General features: G+C 43.6%; 1 protein-coding gene across 9 annotated transcripts in view; it reads left to right on the top strand.

The window, feature by feature from the left end:
• tcf3b (transcription factor 3b) overlaps positions 1–17,083 on the top strand; it is a 42,289-nt gene that overhangs the window by 21,877 nt on the left and 3,329 nt on the right. For 3 of the 9 annotated variants that reach the window (XM_077585150.1, XM_077585155.1, XM_077585149.1), the window contains 16 exons: positions 7,602–7,675; positions 8,204–8,276; positions 8,651–8,691; positions 9,268–9,400; positions 9,739–9,785; positions 12,904–13,003; positions 13,089–13,189; positions 13,342–13,435; positions 13,514–13,575; positions 13,723–13,798; positions 14,040–14,101; positions 14,163–14,360; positions 15,816–15,924; positions 15,996–16,143; positions 16,351–16,404; positions 16,744–17,015. In XM_077585150.1, the coding sequence (XP_077441276.1) occupies positions 7,602–7,675; positions 8,204–8,276; positions 8,651–8,691; positions 9,268–9,400; positions 9,739–9,785; positions 12,904–13,003; positions 13,089–13,189; positions 13,342–13,435; positions 13,514–13,575; positions 13,723–13,798; positions 14,040–14,101; positions 14,163–14,360; positions 15,816–15,924; positions 15,996–16,143; positions 16,351–16,404; positions 16,744–17,015 (1,644 nt within the window). The remainder of the gene's footprint in view (positions 1–7,601; positions 7,676–8,203; positions 8,277–8,650; positions 8,692–9,267; positions 9,401–9,738; positions 9,786–12,903; positions 13,004–13,088; positions 13,190–13,341; positions 13,436–13,513; positions 13,576–13,722; positions 13,799–14,039; positions 14,102–14,162; positions 14,361–15,815; positions 15,925–15,995; positions 16,144–16,350; positions 16,405–16,743; positions 17,016–17,083) is intronic. The other 6 variants (XM_077585152.1, XM_077585151.1, XM_077585154.1 and 3 more) reach the window with 6 other exon arrangements.

Genomic DNA, 17,083 nt, shown 5'->3' with positions numbered 1-17,083 from the left:
TAACAACTTGAATTGAATTCATGTTTTAAGTTGTGAATTTTTCTTGAACTCTTTGGAAGCCGATTGTGTTGTTTAACAATTAATGCATAAAGTATAATATAGTATTATGTCAAGTTTAGGGCCATGAATCTAACCATAAACATTGGGGCAGATCGCATAATTTTTTATCTGATTGGTATCATGTGACAAAGATCAGATTTGTTTTTCTTTTCCTAATATTTTAAAGCTCTTATAGTAGTAACAAAATAATTCTCAGGTACAAATATATTGGCAAATGGAACAGCTAAGTTTCATCTTGGAAAACGTAACATTTCAGGTTTGTGTGGTGGCAGGAATAAAGACGAGGCAGAAAACCACATCCAAACAAGTGCTGGGATTACATAAAATTGATTGTTGTTTATTCAAGATGCAGCTTTTTTTGCTTGCAGCATAATTTTTTGCTGCACTGATATGATAAACATTTAATTTTTGTACTTGGTTTTAAACAATGCTGCACTGCTGTTTTTAAATGGACCCCCCCACCATAATTGATGATGATGATGATGATGATGATGCTTTTTTAAAATTATTATTATTTATGTATTGCCGAGAGATCGGATCGGGTGTATACTCGCAATTAAATGACTGGTTTACTGGTTAAGGTGCAAAATATGATCAGGACATCCCTAATTATGCTTATCTAAGTAGTTTCATTCCTAGTTATTTTTAATAGTCATCTTCCAGCCGTACAGCAAGATTATTCAAAGCTCGATAATACAAGTTCTAACGGCTAAAATCCGAGATCAATCTTTTGAAGACCTGAATGCGGTATGTGCCGAACATCATTGACCACACCCAGAAAACAGGTTAGCAAATTTCTTGCGTATTGCATGATAACAGGGTTCGATATTTACAGGGCCTGGAGGCCATTGCGTGCCTATGTTGGACGACTATTTAATGTCAGACGCTTGCCAGACCAGGCCACAATTTCAACAGCTAAAATGACCCAAAAGTATGTTTTTAAGATTTGGACCTTTTATTACAGAAACAACCTGGCTTGAAACAGGATGTTGCGATGGCGCAAAAAAACAAATATGACCAGTGCACGCTTGACTGGACTCCGGGCATGAATTGGGGTTAGCCTCATGTTACTCACTTCGGCTAGCCCGAGCGTTGTTAGCCTTAATATAATCATACCAGATGCAGCAGAAGCATAGAATAGCGGCAAGGAACCGTTACACTGCACACAGGCCGGTCTCTAGTTGGCTGTCGGCTCTCGGTTGGTCAGTTTTTGTGATCGGCAATGAAACACATTGATTGACAGATGTTGATCACATACTTTTCCGGCGCACCACTGGTTTGAGTGCATCTCATTTGTACAAATATGAAATGATGTAATATACTTGTATGTAAGCATGAATGAAGCCTAAATATGGGATACTGACATCTTTGGTAGCTCTTGAAGGCATATTGTGAACAACCAAATATAAATAAAAACAAAGAACATACACCTTCCAAAGTCATTGGCCCCGTTGTCTGTTGTTACACACACCTCTCCCCACTTACAATATTTTATCCTTTTTTTTTGCTATAAAGAGTGCAGCTATTGAGTGCTGCAGCGATGCTTGGTTGAAACGTGTGCACTCGCTGTTTTCATGTCTTCCTCACGTGTCTTCATAGCATGCTCATATTCGGCCGTGTGTTTTAAACTTTCAGTGGTAAATCATTTGTTGTGTCTCCATCTTAGGGGGGGTAACAGTTTTACTGTAAAAATCAATTGTATTTTGCTGTGTACAGTATCTGACCTATTGTAGAGAAACCGCCTCCACACAACAGTGGCAAATCCACTTTTGAGCACTAAATCTTCATTTAAGGGCAAATTTGACGTTGCGTTGCAGCTCTCGCTCGCCGATATTGTTGCTATGCAGGGATGCGATTAGGGGTGTTTTTCAGATTTTGGTGTACAATTATAGTCTGAGACAAAAACGCGGTTTTACGGTTATAGATATTTAAAAAATTACATCAGCATTATTTGAAAATGTTTAACTGAAAATATTTTTTTTAAAAAGTTGCTGCCTAAAATAAACAGCACATAAGTAAAAAAAAAAAAAGAAAAAAAGAAATTATAGCTTCAGAACTTGAAAAGCTCAAATTGGCTTTAACTTAAAGTTTATTTTAACAAAGTGAAAATAACTGAATAATTTATAAACTATGGGCCTGCGTCGGCACTATGTATAACAAGTAGACGGAATGTATCCTCTTTTTCTTTCATCTTTAAAACAAAATCATCTCTTTCTTTCATTTTTCAATTTCTTTCCATTTCAATCATACTTACAGGTGATAAGTTCGTCCACAGCCTTTAAACTGGCGATTTGTGCAGTTTACTGCTACACATGTGGGCATTTTGCAACCAAATGCGTATGCCGAGATGCGTTTCGTGGGAGTCCCAAGATGGCGGCCCAGCGGCTTCAAAAGTCTCTGGCCGAATTCGTCAGCTGCATGACGTCACTCCCGGCGCGACTCGTCAGCACACACGATCTTGCATATGAATGGATTGTCAATGTTGCTTGTCGGTAGCGCATTGACTGACAGTCCATTCATGTGTAAGTCCATGCGTGCTGTCGAGTCCGGAGTGTCGTCATGCAGCCGACAAATTCGGCCTATGAAGGACCCAGCTTTGTGAATTTGGCCACAGGCTCGGCTATGGCCTATCCAGTAAGGCTGAGCCCCGTGTTGTTGTGCGCCGCTAAATGGGCTGTGTGGAAACAGAAGAGCTATGAACTATGTCGCATTTTGCGCTATTTAAAATCTTTATCACCAAAAAAATACACTAGTAATATTGTATTAAGGTATGATTATTGCACACCCCTAGTAAACATTTAAAGTTCTTTCGGGTGCTCTGTCCCGGTCCCCTGACAGATGTTTTTTTCTCTTACCTGTGCCAGAAGTGTCACACAATGTCGTGTCAAGTGGCGCTTTTTTTTCGTGTTCTTCTCATAAGTTCCTGCCCTGTATACTGTATATCGAATATTTTGGCAGCGTGTGATGTATTTGAGTCATTTGGCGTCCTGGAGAGGCACCAAATTTGGTTCTCCATCTAAAAATATTTGGGATACCGATGCGTGATGTGCGCATGTCTTTGTGGAACATTAAACACCTCACTGACCTTCAAATGTACTGAATGTGAGAGAGCACTTTATTTGCATCTTTACCCAGCAAGTGTTAAGTATGTAAATATGAGTTATGCTCAAACATCTGTGCCATCATTTTGGGCAGTTTTTATTATTTCCAATTTTTAAAGTGCAAATGAGCGGCTGGTTAACCCCTGGAAGTGCTTGAGGACTTCCAGGGAGCTTTTCTTTTTCACTCTCTCGCTGAATGTTATTACTTAGTCATGTTCCTTTGGCTCCTCTGTCACCCTGCCAACCTGCCGTGTGAAATCCAGTCACACTCACCAGTGTTTCCCAGAGTGAGAACTTGGCCACGGAGGAACAAAGGCAAAAAAAGGGAGGCTTATAGACTTGAAACGACAACCCCCCCCCCCCCCCTCCACCCCACCGCCACCCTGAAGTGTAAAACACTCCTCCCCCAACCCAGCGCAGGGCTCTTACCCCCACTGATCTGCAGGAAATGGCTTGAGTCAGAGACAATGTGCCTCACCCCCAGCTCGCCGGCTCTTAAACTGGCCCAGCATGCAGTGAGTGGCCCGAGTGGAAGATTGTTGAATAGAGGGATCAGTCTGTGGAAGGCAGGATTCTGTTTGTTTCTATTACAGCGGGCAATTACTAAGAAGTGAGGAGTTAATTCCTTCACCCACCCTCCCCTTCTTGTCCTCGCGTCCCAAAGTGTGGCCCTCGGTCAATGACACCCATTTTAATGCGATACACTGCAAGCTGTCACCTTTGGAGATCTGGAGCACAATGGTGTTAAAATGCTTATCCATGCAAATTCCTCACCAGGAAGTCTGCCCACATAGACACTGCGTAGTGCATACTGTGGCAGCTAATGGAATGTTAACATGTTAATAATTAGGGAGGATTCAAAATCTCAAACATCAGAGCAGATATCAATACTGTTGCGGTCCAATTTGCAGCTAATTGTTATTGTTTACTACCTCTTATTTTTAACATTTAGCTGCTCTGCCACTTGTTTTGGGATGACACACCTACAAAAATGACTACATAAAAATTGGACTGCAACCACCTCCTACCCTCAGTTAATCAATTATCTCACCTCACTAATATTTTGTGTCAAACTATAGAATTGCTTGCGTTCCCAAAATGTGCAATATACACGCTGTGTGGTTTTAGTCAACTAAAATGACAATATGCCTGTATTCGTTCAAATCCGGCTGCTCTGTTAAGTCAAGTGAGGTGGACTGAGACAAAAATCATTTGACTTGTTTGGATGGAAAAAAAGCAAAATGATGTCAGTATTGCAAGCATTCCATAGTTGGACCAAAGCAAGGGCTCATGTGGTTGTCGCAATAGTCGCCATTACAGAACAATGTTCATGTGTGACGTCACTTAAGCGGCTTGTATATTGAGTGACCCAGCAGCGCGGGAACGGCAGCAAGCAACCCAGTGGCCCTACAGACCACTTCTATTCATTAACACAAAAGTGCTCCGAGGGGTGCTAATTGCATTAGGCGTCTTTCTCCCTTCCTCAAGAGCCAGTGTGTGTGTGTGTGCGCGCGTGTGGAGGGGAGAGCCCTGGCAAAGAAGATTTGGGATGTTTGAGGAGTGGCGGTCGTGTGACGTGTGTGGTGGTGGGAGTGGGCCAAGCACGCAGGCAGTCAGGCGTCCTCTCTGTCACCTCTGCAGCTGCTGGCAATGTCTCCAACCCCCTTGTCTCACACACGCACACACATACGGGATGTGACCGGCTCACTTCCCCTGGACCACAACAAATAACTTTGTCAATTTACACAAAGTGGTCTTGCAGTGGCTTCCATGCTAGCTGTGTTGTTGATGTTGTCTCAGTTGTGGTGCAGCACACCTGCAGCACAGCATCATGCGTTTTCTGTTTTAGTAGTTGAAGCCACTCACAAAAAAAAGAACTGTTAAAAGTTGGAACACTTCCAATTTTTGCTTGCATGTGAATCCATGTTGACACTCGCGAGCTTCTTTAGCATGTTTTACCTCCGCTCTACTCTACACTGTGACTTGCAAGGCCATGTCATGAGATAGTTTAAATATATTAATAAACAAACAAATATGATTGTTTGACAGTAGGTTTAAAAAATTTTTTTAATGTTCACACATACTGCACTGTTTGGGCATGGTGTGTTTGCATTGATTACAAAAGGTCAACAACAATAGAAAGATCTCTTCTCTGGCATTGAGCTCTGGTTCTCCTTGGCAGGCAAAGTGTCATTGGCACCTCAGCGGTTCTCCACCTTGTTTTTAATTGCCTCCGAGTTAATTAGCCCAGTAAGTGTGAAACAATGTTGTCAGACTGCACAGCCATGCTTCCACTCTACTTTTGACTCCAGCCCCCCTGCTTGCTGAGTGGAGGCGTCCTAGGTGGCGCGGTGGTGCATCCAAAACACAAAGATCATTATGACTTTATGCTCTTACTTGTTGGCCTTGCAGAACTTCACTTTGCAGGATTTCCGGAGAAATTTAAATTTTTAGCAGTTGCAACAATGTTCAAGCAATTGTCAATTGACATTGATCTACTATAAGTCGATTATTTTTATATATATATATATATATATATATATATATATATATATATAGTGTGTGTGTATATACAAATAAGTAAATACAAGAGGCATAATAATTACAACATAATTTGTACTTAACAAAAACAAAGTGCAGGGATGAATGAACATGACGCTACGATGACACTTTTAAGTAGTTGAGCAGCTTTTGTAGTTGGATGAATACTAAGTTTTGAAATCACAAATTGTTTTAATAAGAATTTTTTGTTATCGAACTATTCAAGTTATTTGATCACAGCTGTTATTTTAAGAAGCAATTTCAAAAAGATGCTTTACATATACAGCCGTAATACACAAAAAATAAAATAAAAACAAGTTATGAATTTAAATCACACCTTATAAGCGAGCAATGTGAATATGTTTGTACTGTTGATACTGCCCAGTGACCAATTAAAACATGTTCTGTTACATTGTGTGAGCACAGTCATTGGCCACCAGACATGTTCATGTTTTGTTATTTGTGCCAATCTCAGTTGTGAATTGATTAAACCAATGTGCGGTATCTACTCGGTTTGGCATGATTGTAATCGATTTACTATTGGCAAAAGCGGGTACTATTTTTACGAACGGCGAGGTTTCCAAACTTGCAGAGTTAATAGCATACGGGTGATGTAAACGTGTGCTGCTCGCACATTGGCACATACATGATGTTGTGCCTTAGCTCTGACGTCGTAGTACCCGCCAGGAGTCCTTCCTACTCCTGTTCTCGTTTTGGCGGCTTGTTACATCCAGTACTGTGTGCATTGCTACATACAGTACATAGTTTTTGCAGTTTCCACTGTGCTGTTTTGGGAGTGTAAAACCGACATCCCCTGCGGGATGCATTATGGTTGACCATACATTTCTAGTTTTAGAACAAAGAGTGCAAATATGTTATGGACGAGTTAAACGTGCCAATATGAATTCCTCTGTTGCTCGGGCATATTTTTCTGCCTGGCATCCGCTGTTGTGTGTTTGATGGCGGTGCTTTTATTAGTGCTGTGGCCTTTCCTCTGAGGCTGATCCTCCGAGGTCTCCCTCTCCTCCCCGCTCGCCCGTCTCTCCGTGCCACTTGCATGGGCGCCATAGATCACGGCTGTCGCAGCATGTGTAGGTGCTTGCACCGCTCTGTTAGTCTCATCACTCATTCCCGCGCTCGTCAGCCGGGCTGCTGATCTCGCCCAGACCCCTCTGCCTTCCCCCCCTGCTTACGTACTGCTTCCACTCGCTTGCTTTCTCACACACACATTTTTTTAATTAGGCACCCCAAAAAATAAAAATCAAAGAATACATGAATATTCATAAGCAAGCTGCATTAATATGCACAATTATGCAAATCAGCATGCAATTAAGCCTTGTGTCTCCAGAGAGCCTGGATAGCATTAGTGCACAAGACTGGGAAAAGCGGATGATGGGGGTATTTTGAGGAGTTTTCAGCTTCACCAGCCTTTGGCTTTGACTGTTTCCTTTGTGTAGCACATGGCGTCTTTTCTTTTTTTCTTTTCTTTTTTGTCATTGCATCTTGTTTTGGTTTGTGTCCATCTCACTTAAAGTAATATCATTTTGCTAGATTGCATTTAGGAATGTTTAATTTTCCTATTTTCCAGTGGCTGTAATGAACGCTAATGACTACATTATGAAGCCTTTCCTGTGTGTGTGTTTTTTTTTTTTTTGTACATTACATTCCATCTTAAAAGCAACAGCAGCTTATTTGGTCGTTAGTGATTCTCTCATGGTTTCCATGTGTGCCCATTGTGGCCACTTAAGGACCTAAAATGTTGAGTAGAGCATGATGGCACAGTCCCTTAATGTTATTCCAACCTCAATGACACATTCATTAATAAAATGTTCAGGCTTTGTTTGCTTTTCTCTGGCGCATTTGACTGGTCTAAACAAAATGTCCCTTTTTTTTTTTTAGCATTAGATGAGCGCAGCAGCTCTGGTTCCTGGGGTTCGGCGGAACAGAACAGTCCTTCTTTCAGCCAAGGACGGGTAAGCTCTAAATGGAATTTTATGATCTTGTCACATGCGCATATTTTGTAAATCACTGCTGTTGCCAATCACACTCACCAAGCATCGAGGCGGCTGAGTGCATTTTGAAGCCACACGCCGCATTTGATGTCAAGTTGTGCTTCTACTTTGTACCTAATAACCTTGGCTCAGACTCATGTGTTGGCAAGCCATTTAGTAGCCCAAAACCTCTGTGGAAGCCCACCGGTAATTCCTGCCTCACATCCGCCGTTAACTGCCTTGGCACAACTCTGTGTAGAAATAAGGAACAAGGGCTGAGGTACACGCAGCATTGCTTTGATTAGCACTCGTCGATAATTAAGAAAGTCGCTCCGAATCCCCCGAGCTAATGCAGATTTGTCTGGCGTTGGTCCTGCGAGTTAAGCAGAGGGAAGGGTAACCATGAAGCCCGGTAGGTGTGCCAACATGATGCGGATGGCCCGGAAGAGTGCTTGTCATGCCTGTTGAGCTTAAATGTTCTCATCCGACTCCTGCTATGTGTCCTTGCAGGGCTACGGGGAAGGATCCCACTACAGTGAACATGAAGGCTTGGCCTCTCCTTTCATAAGTTCGGGGATTGCAGGTATGAACTTTATATTGTGAAGTCATGTCTTGATAATTAACAATTTATTCTTTATTCATGTATTTTGTAATTCATAAAATGCAACATATTAGGAATATTTAATTATGACCAGAAATACTTTTTTCTTTGCAAATGTGACCACATGCGTGCGCGTGTGTTCATTGGTTGAGTGTCAGGGCAGTGAAGCAGAAAGCTTCCCTCGGGTTTTATCTGGCAGGCAGCTTTATGCAACTGAGCGTACTAAAAGAAGGGGAAGGGCATCTCTGGAGTTTTTCTACTTTTCACAAAACCCCTTTTTCGTTTAATTGAGCACAAATGATTGCCTTTGGCCTTTGTTTTGTTGTAAGACATTGACGTAGCAATTGATCTTTCAGGTAAAAATGAGCGGCCACCATACTCTCCATTTCCAAACCAGGTAAGTTGCACATCTTAAAGCTGCATTTCCACCTAAATTCAGTTTGGCGTTTTGGGCGTGATCGCAACATCGGCGCCAGCTATGTAAATCATTGTAGCAGAACAAAGCACGGGACATTAATGTGTCTGTCAATCAGTCAGTGGAAACTAATGTCTTGTGCTCCACGCCTTAAACCCTCGCACTTTTTTCCACCAGTGTTGTATGAAACTGCAAAAACCACATCTGTCAGATGCCGACACACAAATAAAGTAACAATGGAGGAGAACGCAGTCTTCTATATTTTCCTTTTATCATGTGGCTACAGTTAGGAGACATTTTAATCCAAGAAGACTGAGGGTAGTGAAAAACTGAATCGAGACTATAGAGTTTAATACCAGTATTGCAACAACAACAAGGCTAACATTAGCTTGCCTAACTATTTTAGTTGTTTTTAATTAAATTAAATTAAATTAATTGCTCAAATATTGTAATGATGCGACCAAAAGAGGCTTCCCACTCGTATGCATAATTGGACCACGTGTCATGTCAACGCGTCAATCTTATGCCTTGAATATAACCACACCTCTGTGTTCGCAGCCTGGTTTCCTCCCAAGCGAAATTGCAATGCCCAGCCCAGATGCCATGTCCCCCTCTGGTCTGAAATCAGGCTCCCAGTTTTACCAATCCTACCCAAACAATCCACGGAGGCGGCCGCCTGATGGAGGCTTGGGTAAGATAACAAGTATACAGTCACAGATCGCATCATAAAAAATTCTGTACAAGTTAGATGCCAAATTGCATTGTTGCACTCATTTCCTTTTTGATTAAAATACTTGGTCTTCCCAAAAAATAACCCACAATGCCATGCACCATTGAATGTCTGGCAACATTTTTTTTTCTCTGACAGTCAGACATACAAACACTGGCACACGCCACAATGCTGCAATTGTGTTCTGTTAACAATTGTAGCAGGCCCATGAAGATAAAGCACCTGTGCTGACATTGATGCTTGTATATTGGCGCACTTTTTTACCTGTTTCTTTGTTTCCTCGTTCTGCATGCATGCAGACTCTCAGCCAAAGAAGATTCGGAAACCCCCTGGCCTTCCTTCCTCGGTGAGACCTTCTTTCTTCCTCTCTGCTCTCTCTTTCTATTCTCACACACACACACACCTCTCCCTGTCTCTCCTTCTCTGTACACACACACCAACACATGCGCTGCTTTCTCCTCTCCGCTTGAGCAGTTATGTGACAGACGGGGTAAAGACCCACAGTGAGCTGACATCAACATTTATCAAGCTCAACTTCTACCACGTGCGTCTTTGAGTCTTCCATCCATTCACCGTTCTCGCACTTTTCATACCAATCCAATCGGAAAGATGTTGTTCCAGTTGTTGCTTGTGTGGTTAAACCCCAAATTTGTACAACGGGTCACTGTACCAGATTTTGTCAGTGCGCCCAGAATTCCCGGCAGCTGATGGCGCTTGCGCACGATGCGTAACACATAGTTGGAAATGCAAGTCATGTTTACATGTTTGACTATACAGTCAGCGAATCGGCAGTTGCCCACATCACTCCCCTTTTTATAGACTGTTGAGTGTAGTCTTGTGCGCTAATTACTATGCGGCCTCGTCGCACCGCTTCAACTACTGTAGTTCATTTTCAGCGCCGCAGGATTGCTACTTTTTAATTGTCTCGAGTCACGTGGTGGTTTACTGTGCCCAACCTAGCACAGAGAACACTTTATTTTTCTTGCCTCTCACTACTGAGGATGATGAGGGAGATTGGCAAGAACACATACCGAAAACTCATGAGATCCATACTGCAAGGTGTTTTTGATCTGCTTAGCCTGTTTAGCTACATGAAAGTAAAACTAATGCCCCTCAGTATGATTTGGACACCATAATAATTAACTTATTATTAACACATCACTAATAATGGACATCAAAATAGATCTTTATAATCCCAGTTACGGTTTTTATCAGTAATTGTATCATTAGTTTGGGCAGGTGCAGCTAATATTGTGGTGCTGCTCACATTTTGTCATGAGGTTACATGATAATTGACTTGCTTGTGTTTTGTCAGAGCGAGAAGGAAGCTGATTTTTCTGGTCGGCCAGGTCACAAATTGCATAGCCATGGATGCATAATGTGGCATGAGTTTAAATCTAGCGTAAACAGTCTGGATTTTGTCTCTCGTTGTTGCTGTGAGATGGAGTTGGTACAACCTAGCGAATTGATTAGGAAGTTTTGTGTCACACTGTGAAGTTTTGTGTCCCCGCTTTCCCCCCACCCCAGGTCCTCCACCTGTGGGTGCTGGCGGTTTGAAGTGGCTGCTGAAAACCACACACTTACTTCTCCTCTGCATCTGTATCACACACAGAGTGAGTGTGATTTCAACGCAACCACCCCCACCCCGCCACCCGTATTCTCACTGTCTGAACCTCAGTCATTCTCCTGCGGTGTGAACGATGGCCGCGTGGTTTCAGTGCAAATGATGAGATGTCTGTGTGTGTGAAATACCCCCACCCCCCTTCCCCCCCACCACCACCACAGCCAACCCGCCTACTACGCCTCAGCACATGATGGCCTGGGTGGGCCTCCCCCCTGTGAGTGACCCAGTTGTGAGGCACCGTGCTTGCGAGGCCTCTTAGCCCCCGTGTCTGAGCCCAGATTAATGGCTGCCAATGATGATCCTGTGCTCCCACACTGCCTCCGTGCCTGCCTCGCGTGGACACCCCATGCCAACCCCATTTGTACTTTATATTTAGCAAATTAGGAAACACTCTCCTTGTAAAGACCATTCATGCTTCACATGAGCTCTCTTACTCCCTGGAAGCAGAGAGAAGGAACCTATCCTTGTTGCCCATTAAACTAACCACAACGCCCTGTGTGGTGGAAGAATAAAGCACTTTGAGTTTATTTGGACGTTAATCTGAATCCACTCCCACCAGTGTTTTCCTAGCAGAAACCCCTTTTGTACGGTCATAACCTGAATTGCATTAAAGCCCTATTAGTTGAGGATTTTAGCCTAGAAATCCCTTTTCTTCCCGAGAATATAATTACGGCGCATCGCACCAGTCATAGTGTAGTTCCGTTGCCATGTAGAGCAACAGGATTCACGTGACATTGTTCCCCATGAAAGCGCAACTCAAAGCCCATTGTTAGATGAAGCCATCTCAGTCATGTTTTTCCCCCCGAATTAACAGTGATCATGTTAAATCCCCCGTTTCCTTCACACTCCCCTGGCCATATCAAGCTTTGTTTAAGTCATTTAGATTACCTTCTACCGGCCCCCTCCCTCAACACCCCTTATCTATCTACCCATTTCATAAATCATCAGGGTCCTCATCCCCCCCCCAATCGTCCATCTCACGCCTTCACCCCCTTACCCACTGCAGTCTCTCTCTTTCTTTTGCTTGTTCTCTCTCTCTCTCTTTCTCTCTCTCTGTCTCTCTCTCTCACTATCCCTCAGACTGGATCCCAGCCCCCATCGCTCCCCCTCCCTCCCCTCGCTCCTTCTCCTCAGCCCAGCTGCCTGTGGAGTTGGATGTGGTCCAGGAACAGGCAGATGGCTCTGTAATTAGAAGTGCATCTCTCCATTCCCTTTCCACTTCTCCCTGTTAAATCAAATTACAGAAAAAAAATCCCTTCTCTGGATTAGCATTCTTAGCAGCGTAGCCTCCATTCTTCTTCTCTTCCTGTATCCTGCCATATGCAACACAATCGGAAGGGGGGAAAGGCGGACTGAGAGGTCGCCGATGATTCTGACAATCTGGGGGTTCCTCGTGTCTGTCTTCAGTTTGTGTAGAGTACTGAGAAACTCAGCAGGCAGTTTTGTAAGGAACTGTAGTCTTATCTCATCAGGGTTGTCAGTTGTGATCCCCTCTACAAGTCAACCCTTACAGAAAGCGATGGCGCTTGTTTCAGAGAATGGCACGCGTGCCTTGGCGCTCTATGGGGGCACACACACGCTATGTGTATGCGTGTGTTACTGGGGAGGGCTGCTGGCCAGCCTGTGTGATGTCATCGGGATCCTGGGAGGAAGAGGAAGCGCTCGCTGTGTACCGGGATCCAAGCCTTAGCCGTGCCCAGCGTGCCATGGCCGCTGCGTTTCCTCCACAGTGCAGACTCCCTCTCGCCATCTTGTGGCCATTGGAAGCTAGCGTTAGTGTGTGGGCAGAAAACGATAATAAGCTGAGCCTCACCGTTACTTCTCTCTGTGCTTGTTTTAGGTATATGCGTCCACATCCGGTGACGAGTATGCGAGAGACAATGGAGGTTATCCTGGCGGTAAGCCCGGTACAGTCTACCCGGGCTCTTTCTACATGCAAGGTAGGAACTCACTTGACGTCCCTTTTGGTGATCTACTCCATCATTCTTGCATCACGAGGATGAATTCTTGTGTGCCCCTTGGCAGAAGACCTTTGGCCATCTACTGGCTACTCGGCCATGTTAGGCAACTCCCCTCACATTGGACCACCAGGCTCCTTCTCATCACTGAACCCACAAGACAGGATGGTTGGTAGACCTTCATTTCTTCAACGTTCACCACAATACTAACTCTTACTTCTGAGCCATGCTGTCACACATAAAGTCTTTTTTTTGGGAGTATGTTGTTTGTTTCATATGGGGCGGCCTAATATACCCTTTCCTTGCATCTGTGCACACAGAATTATCCACTGCGCGCCAGCGAAGTTAACGGCTTCCACGCTGCCCCCACCACCTACAACCACACGCCCGCCATCAACGGAGAAGCCATTATGGGTAACAAATTAATTCTTACAATTATTATTTTTTTTGTTGATATTTTCAGATCACATGACTTGCTTGTATTTGTTGCAGCAGGCAACCGAGCCACCACGGCAGGTAGTTCCGGAGACGAAATCGGAAAGGCTCTCGCCTCGGTGAGCTTTTGTAATCTCACTGGTATTCATGTAGAAAGTACTTTATAGCTCCACTTTGTATGCAATCAGTTAAAGTTGGTTTTGATTAATGGATCTGAAAGTCCATATTTATTAGTTTGTCTTTCTAATGCTTTTGTTTTGCTTCAGATTTATCCGTCGGACCACAACAGTAATAACTTCTCCTCGGCTCCTTCTACTCCCGGATCTCCTCAGGCTATTGCAGGTAAAGTCTAACTAACTCTTCTACATGTGCATAATATAATCGTGTAGTAATTTGGTTATCTTTAAGCCTACATTAACGTTTATTTTGTTGTGATTTGTGAATTATTCTCAATACACAGTGATTTATTCTTTGTCATTTGGGCAACCATAAATGTTGTGTATAGCAGATATGCCTCAACAGCTCCCTCTGGTGTAACATTAACAATGAGCATTTATCATTGGCCTAATGTTTATCTGTGCAGGAGCTCAATCCCAGTGGCAAAGACCAACCACACCCACTTTTGAAGGGCAACCACATGCACTGGTATGCTACAGAATCAAAATTGATGCAATAGCTTCAAGCCACATCATATGTATTTCTATAGCAGAGTAAAATGGAGGACTGTTTGGAGGAGGCCATCCATGTGCTCCGGAACCATGCTGTAGGCCAAGGGCCCGGCTTAGATGGTGCCCACCCCGACATGCACAGCCTTCTGTCTGCAGTACACAACGGGGGCCTTGGATCCCTCTCTCCAGCTTTCCCCAATGCCAGCCTCGCTCTCAGCAACAGACATCCTGCTATGGTCAGCCACCTACTAGCTTTTCCTATTGAGGCACATTTCGACAAATCCACAGATAATTGTTTATTATGTACATAATGTTGATTATTGTAAAAAGCTTTTCTTCAAGGACAAGATTGCTGTAGGTATACTACATACTGTGGATTCAGATGGGGTAGCTTCTGAAGAAATAGACTGACTGTTGTCACGCTTACAAGACCCAACTGCAGCATATTTTGCAATTTATATCCTTTTAACCCATTAAGGCCTAAAGCACCTGGCAAAACATGCCTCTAAAACCTATGGAGGACTTTTGAATTAACCCCCGAAAACCTGAAGTTTTCCTGGAAATTCAACAATATTAAAAATAATTGATATCTCAGCTCCTGAAGCAGATAGAAAAATAATTCACTTGTGGCGTTCACACAAACCTAAGTTTATTTTTATAAACCTTCAATATATATTTTTTTTAAATCAACAAACAAATGTCGCATCTGCGGGTGTATAACTCCAAATATATATATACTTTCAACACTGGAGCGCAGTTGGAATAACCTCGGGGGATCGGGGTAATTATTCGTTGTCCATTCCGTTACAAAGTCGTCAAAATTTTCAACATCCTCATTGTGTACAAACATATTTCTTAACAGTATGTCACTGTCGATTTGTTACACTGAGTCGAATTCCTCCCGCGTCGTCGTCAATTGCGTCATTAATTTAATAACTCCCGCGAATCTGCATCTACCATAAACACTGCATTAAAATTCCAGGACATGCTATGAGGCCCACGTCACCCTATCGTGCATATTCGGATGCATTTCATCGGCTAAGAAACCAAGAATTGGTCAAAACACAACAAAATGACATATCCGCTCTCCCGAGTTTAAAGGGAAAAGGGCGCAAGGTGCTCTCCCGGCTTTAACGGTGGAAGTGCTGTCACGCGCTCCCGGCCGTAATGGGTTAAAAGGAGTCTTGACTGTATTCCGTTTCAAAAGGGTCAAGGAATGAAGGAAATAGGTATGATGATCAAATGTCTTCTGCCATCTGGTGGAGAGTTGTTAAACTGCAAGAAAATAGAACTTGTACAAATTTCACCGTTGCTGGTTCCACATAATCATTTTCACAACGTCACGTTGTATATTTTTGTAATTTGGCCACTTTACTTTGGACATATCTGCTTGCTCTTGACACTTAAGGTAGACCAGTTACTAAGTATTATTTTTATTATGTGATCAAACAGGGTTTCAAGCGTGAATCATTCCGACAGTTGCGTTCAATGCAGTGAGATTTCACACTTTCTTACTTTTCCAAATTGATGAGGAAGACGATGTGAGTAGAGTTGAGCTAAATCAAGTCAACATTAGTCATAAACTGAAGGTCCCCTGTACTAAACAGTGGAAGAGTGTCTCCACATGCCAGCATAGACATTTCTCCACCTCACAGGATTAATGATAGCTACCCTATCCATCTATTTAACAGGGAGGGAAACATGAGGAGCCCACTGGCCTCCCGCCCAGCAGCACACTTCTGCACGGTCATCACGCGTCCGGGTCCACGCCGTCGGTTGGCCAGCCGGAAGGCTTCAGCAGTAAGTCGGGCCCAAGCAGCAATACAGTGCAAACGCATGACATTACACACAAGTGCGCTTGTCATGCGCAGGTCTTCCTGGTGGGATCGCGCGATCCACACACTCCTCCAGCAGCTCGGACATCAAAAGGGAAGATAAGGAGGATGATGAAAACTCGTCCAGCGCAGACAAATCCGACGATGAAAAGAAGGATTCCAAAGCAGCACGCAGTCGAACAAGGTAGGTAGTTAGTTGTTTACCGTTTAAGAAACTAAAAGGGAGATTTTCTTCTTTTTTTTCCTCCACATTCTAAAAATTCCTGGTATCCGTCTCTCATAAAGGGCATCATAAGTCATTCAAATTAAATTCTGTGTCGCCCTGGTTGGCAATGTTAGCTGTTTAATGCCGTTGACACCCCCCCCCCTCCCTTTATGTCACAATTTTCAGAAAGGAGGCGTTGACCCTCCAGATGCTCTCTAGCCTTTCAGACCCGAAAGATGAGTAAGTTTCTCAAGTAGAAAATCCCTTTCTTGTGCTTTGTGGGCTCCTCCCGCACGTCCATGCAAAGCGCACGCTGGTGCAGCTGTTGTCTCAAGCTGCTTAAACATGATGAACCTCCCGTGTTTAGGTTCATACTATGTGATCAACTATATTGGCCATTTTGCTCGCATTGGTTTACAGATTACAAAGCATACTTGATTTGTAAATTAAAGCATATCAGAGGCCTGCTTATCTATCAAATGAGTCCAATGTGTGTTGCTGTAATTGCACCGCTTCACCGGATGCATAATCTGGAGATTGGCGCCAAATGTTACTGTCACCAAAATGTAGCATTCTTAGGTTTGTTTCGATGTTCACCGCGCCGTCTCCCTCCAGTCAGGACGACGAAGACGACGAGGACCTCCCGCCCGAGGTGAAGATGGAGCGCGAGCGGGAACGGCGAGTGGCCAACAACGCCCGCGAGCGGCTGCGGGTCCGGGACATCAACGAGGCGTTCAAAGAACTCGGGAGGATGTGCCAGCTGCATCTCAGCCACGACAAACCTCAAACCAAACTTCTCATCCTGCATCAAGCCGTCAACGTCATACTCAATTTAGAACAACAAGTCAGAGGTCAGTTTCCGCCATAATTGCAAATGTTTTATTTTTGTTTTGTTTAAATCTATCACTAATGTACCACC

This window comes from Vanacampus margaritifer, chromosome 13 (genome assembly GCF_051991255.1).
Source record: "Vanacampus margaritifer isolate UIUO_Vmar chromosome 13, RoL_Vmar_1.0, whole genome shotgun sequence".
Lineage (NCBI taxonomy): Eukaryota > Metazoa > Chordata > Actinopteri > Syngnathiformes > Syngnathidae > Vanacampus > Vanacampus margaritifer.
Note: the sequence above shows the minus strand (reverse complement) of the source record. Positions and strands in the feature narration are given on the sequence as shown.